Source organism: Sinocyclocheilus rhinocerous, unplaced genomic scaffold (genome assembly GCF_001515625.1).
Source record: "Sinocyclocheilus rhinocerous isolate Xijiao unplaced genomic scaffold, SAMN03320098_v1.1 scaffold2019, whole genome shotgun sequence".
In the NCBI taxonomy this organism is placed as follows: Eukaryota; Metazoa; Chordata; class Actinopteri; order Cypriniformes; family Cyprinidae; genus Sinocyclocheilus; species Sinocyclocheilus rhinocerous.
The window spans coordinates 287,627-293,057 of NW_015660491.1; the positions used below are offsets into that span (position 1 = coordinate 287,627).

The following is a 5,431-nucleotide window of genomic DNA, read 5'->3' on the forward strand; positions in this document are numbered from 1 at the left end:
GTGGCTAGAGTGAGCGGAGGTCGGTGGCTAGAGTGAGCGGAGGTCGGTGGCTAGAGTGAGCGGAGGTCGGTGGCTAGAGTGAGCGGAGGTCGGTGGCTAGAGTGAGCGGAGGTCGGTGGCTAGAGTGAGCGGAGGTCGGTGGCTAGAGTGAGCGGAGGTCGGTGGCTAGAGTGAGCGGAGGTCGGTGGCTAGAGTGAGCGGAGCAGCAATGAGATTAGATGGAGATTTTTGCAGAAAAGACTCACATGTGTCTCCTGTTGAGCTCAATATGAACATTTCTAATCTAAAGATCTGCTCCGCATTCATTTTATAGCTCTATGCTCTAATTGGATGATGATTAGTGACTCACTGGGGTCTGTTTGTGTTTTTCCATAACTATGTTAGGGATGTTTATGTGTTTATATGAACAAAACTTCATCTTCCTCTTCTCTTGTGTTTAGTTCACGGTGGTAAAGGCGTGCGATACACTCACAGTGAAGACGTTTATCCAGAGAAAGGTGCGTATCTGCAGATCCACTCATGCGCCTCATTTATATTCATGTGTGCAGATATTCATTTCCATATTCATGTGAATATCACCAGCTGCTATAGTTCTCGAGATTTACACAAACTAAAAGGTTTTTTCATGGTTTACCTAATAAAAATGTACTGTGGTAATAATAATGTCTGGGGAAAACAGCAGATATGTTTGTTATTATTGCTACAGTAAACTAAAATTATTATTCTTACTGTGGTAGCTTGAAATTTACCGCAACAGAAACTGTTTAAGATTCTGGAAGCATCTTAAACAGTTTGAAGGAGATGTATACTCATTTATTACGATTTTACAGCAGTAACTAATAGTCACTATGGTATTTTGGCAGAAACTATAATTACTGTGATGCATTTTTGTAAGGAGAGACAATAGAGATCCACAATTTGATGGAATTTGAATTTGATTTGATGTCATCTTGATGACTGACTTAGCTGTTAGCATTGATCTCCTCCGGTTAATGAGAGTCAATGTTATGGATTGCTATATTTTGACATGTTTTTATGGACAGTAAGTGTCAGATGTGTACGGTTTGATTCTGCTGCCCTCTGCTGGAACAACCTCTAATAGCACTAATGACACTAACACAAGCACACCTTGTGTTGCCCAGCCAGTTTTTTTTTATTATATTATATATTTTTTTTTTAAATTGTTTTGCCAGCCAAACGCCTTTGACGTAAAATATTTACTTGAAGTCCCCCTGAGATTTTAAGCTGATATTTCAATAAATTAACAATGCATTTGCATGTTCATGGTTCTCTTGTGTTGGTTAAAGGTAGGGCTGGGTATCGAGTTCGATACTTTTTAGGCACCGACCGAATTGCCTCGATACCATCGAGTATCGAAAAACTCAACAAGCTGAAAAATAAAACCAAAGTTTTTTTTTTAGATAGTGTAATCTTGTTCAAATAGATTTCATAAAATTGGGATCGAAAAAAGTATCGTTCAGGAACCGGTATCGAAGTCAAGGTATCGGTATCGGTATCGATATCGAAAATTTTTGAACGATACCCAGCCCTACTTAAAGGTCAGATGACATGCAAGTAACAGATTAAATATTTAATCTTTTTTTAGTAAGTGTTGTATTTTGATTTTAAATTAGATAAAAAAAATATATATATATAGGACTGCACGACTGACAAAATGTTTTATTGTGATTGTTTTGTCATGTATATATTATTTTGTCATATATTTGAATTGTTTTTATTTTTTAATTATTAATATATACATATATAGGACTGTATGTATGCCAAAAAGTGTAATTGTATTTATTTTTTATTTTTATTTTGTATATTATTTTCTTTATATATTCTCTAAATGTTTTTATTTAAAAATTATTTATATATAGGACTGCATGACCGCCAAATAATTTAATAGTGATTATTTTGTAATTTTTATTTTATTTTTTTTGTATATTATTTGTATTTGTATTTTTTTTTCATTTGTGTATTATTTTTATTGTATAATAAATATTGAAAATGACTGAAATATATTCCTATTACAATTGTAAATGACACTAAAAAATTAAAAAATTTAATTGTGATTATTTTGTCTTTTTTTTTTTATGGTACCATTTGAATATTATTTTGTTTATATATTCTCTGAATGTTTTTATTTTAAAATTATTTATATATAGGACTGCACGACTGCCAAAAATTGTTATTGTGATTATTTTGTCATGTATATATTATTTTGTCATATATTTGAATTGTTTTTATTTTTTAATTATTAATATATACATATATAGGACTGTATGACTGCCAAAAAGTGTAATTGTATTTATTTTTTATTTTTATTTTGTCATGCATATATTATTTAGTTTATATATTTGAATTGTTTTTGTTTTAAAATTAATTATATATAGGACTGCATGACCGCCAAAAAATTTAATTGTGATTATTTTGTCTTTTTTTTTTTATGGTACCATTTGAATATTATTTTGTTTATATATTCTCTGAATGTTTTTATTTTAAAATTATTTATATATAGGACTGCACGACTGCCAAAAATTGTTATTGTGATTATTTTGTCATGTATATATTATTTTGTCATATATTTTAATTGTTTTTATTTTTAAATTATTTATATATACATACGACGGTATGACTGCCAAAATGTGTAATTGTAATTATTTTGTTATTTTTATTTTGTCATGCATGTATTATTTTGTTTATATATTTGGATGGTTTTTATTTTTAAATAATTATACGTAGGACTGCATGACCGCCCAAAAAATTAATTGTGATTATTTTGTCATTTTTATTTTTTTTATTTTTATTATTCTTTTTTTTGGGTGTCATTTGTATATTATTTTCTTTATATATTCTCTAAATGTTTTTATTTAAAAATTATTTATATATAGGACTGCATGACCGCCAAATAATTTAATAGTGATTATTTTGTAATTTTTATTTTATTTTTTTTGTATATTATTTGTATTTGTATTTTTTTTTCATTTGTGTATTATTTTTATTGTATAATAAATATTGAAAATGACTGAAATATATTCCTATTACAATTGTAAATGACACTAAAAAATTTATGTGATTAAAATGATAAGAATTCTTAAGTTATAATTACACAAACTATTTATGTCTTAAATTCTTTCAAATGTACAAACCCTCAATCTTTTACCATTTTAAATTAAAGCTTTTATTTAGCCGTAATACTGGTGAAATGCTGGGTAAAAGGTTGGAAATTATGCGAATGTGTAAATACAGTAACCCTAGCGCACACTGTGTTTCCAAATGCATGTGTTAGACATCAAAACAAAATCTTCAGAAGCCTAACATTTGATGCTCTTCTGACCTCTGACCTTCTGAATTGCTCAGCCTCAGGCGTGGATGACGCGGTGGGTGAGGTTTGTATGACTGTGGAGATCTTCAGCGACCCAAACACAGGAGGACACAAAATCACAGCTAAAGGTGCTTCTGTCTTTCAGACCTGCTCTGTTTATTAACATGTTTAGTATTTAATTAATGCTGTTGTTGTGCTGTGATTGACAGTGGTGGCAGCCAATGACCTTCGCTGGCAGACGCAGGGAATATTCCGGCCCTTCGTGGAGGTTTACATCATCGGCCCGCACCTCAGTGACAAGAAGAGGAAGTTTGCCACCAAATCCAAAAACAACAGTTGGTCGGCCAAGTTTGGCGAATCCTTCCAGTTGTACGTTTTTAACAGACCGTATCGAGACCGATCGAACTTCTGCATAAGTAGGGTTGGGAATTGAAAATCAATTCCAATTCCAGAATCGGATACTTGTTGTAAAATTAAAATTTCAATTCCTGTGTGCATCCATCTTTTTTTAGCTGGCGAAAAGGGGCTGTTAAAATGTTTTTGTCTTTGAATCATTCATTCAAGAGATTCGTTCAAAAATACTGATTCATCCAGTAATGAAACAAATCAATCTTGAGTGAGTCATTGAATCATTCCATTTATAAATTCCATGAGATTTTGTTTAGTTGTCTATTTTTTTTTCTTCAGAATTGTGAGAGAATTACAACCTCCATTAAAAAAACAAAACAAAAAACAAACTCAATTTATCCAGAATCATGCAATTCTATTTTACACACAAACAGCTCTTAATCGAGTTTGTTCTCGAACAAAATCTGTTGATTTTTGTTCATGGTATTCAGCAGCAATTAAACGTTTTACAGAATAAATATGTTTGATATCTAAATCTTTGACTTCATTTTTTAACCACATTGGAATCGAAAATAATCGGAATTGGAATTGATAAAATTCAAACGATACCCAACCCTATGCATAAGTTTAAGTTTTTATGAAAGGACAATATTTGCCCCCTATACCAATGATTTATTCATTTATGAGGACATAGTTTCCTATTTATTTATTTATTTAATTTTCATGTCAAATAGTTGACTTTTTTTTTTTAAAGAAATTAATTTATCTAAATAATTTTGGCTGCTACTTATGGATTTTCAAAAGGGGTTTATGATGCCATTAATTTCTGAAGGAATTTTCCTAAATATATATGACTGCTACTAATGGATTTTCAAAATGGGATTATGATGTCAATAATTTATGGTGGCATTTTCCTAACCATATATATATATATATATATATATATATATATTTATTTATTTATTTAAATTTTATGTCAAGTACTTCCATTTATCAGAAATTAAATAATCTGAATAATTCATAAGAAATTAATTAATCTAAAAAATTTTGATTGCTACTGATGGATTTTCAAAATGGGTTTATTATGTCATTTATTTATAAAGGCATTTTCCTAACCAAAAAAAAAACATACATATTTATTTATTTATTTTAATTTTCTGTCAAGTACTTCAATTTATCAGAAAATAAATAATCTGAGTAATTGATCAGAAAAATAATTAATCTCTATAATTTTGGCTGCTTCTAATGGAGTTTTAAAATGAGTTTATGATGCCATTAATTTATTTAGGCATATTTTATAACCTAACTGTATACAAATTAACTTTTATTTATTTAATTTTTTACTTATTTAAATGTTATGCCTAGTGATTCACTTTATAGAAATGAAATCATCTGTATCTGTGTTGTTGTTGTTGTTAATTAAAACTAAAACTATTAAAAATTATGAGGACATAGTTTCCTATTTATTTATTTATTTAATTTTCATGTCAAATAGTTGACTTTTTTTTTTTAAAGAAATGAATTTATCTAAATAATTTTGGCTGCTACTTATGGATTTTCAAAAGGGGTTTATGATGCCATTAATTTCTGAAGGTATTTTCCTAAATATATATGAAAATTGCATTATAAAATTATATTATTTATTTAGTTGTTTTATTTATTTATTTACATTTTATATTTTTTTTTAAATAATTGATTAGAAATTTAAATTTTTTAAATAATTAAAATAAAAAGTTTAATAATTGATTTGTCTGC

At 28.7% G+C, this 5,431-nt stretch overlaps 1 protein-coding gene across 1 annotated transcript in view; it reads left to right on the plus strand.

The window, feature by feature from the left end:
* Nucleotides 1-5,431, plus strand: part of LOC107724981 (protein unc-13 homolog A) — a 54,822-nt gene that overhangs the window by 46,707 nt on the left and 2,684 nt on the right. Inside the window, exons 31-33 of the mRNA XM_016534093.1 lie at nucleotides 441-497; nucleotides 3,364-3,456; nucleotides 3,538-3,697. Coding sequence (XP_016389579.1) covers nucleotides 441-497; nucleotides 3,364-3,456; nucleotides 3,538-3,697 — 310 coding nt within the window. The remainder of the gene's footprint in view (nucleotides 1-440; nucleotides 498-3,363; nucleotides 3,457-3,537; nucleotides 3,698-5,431) is intronic.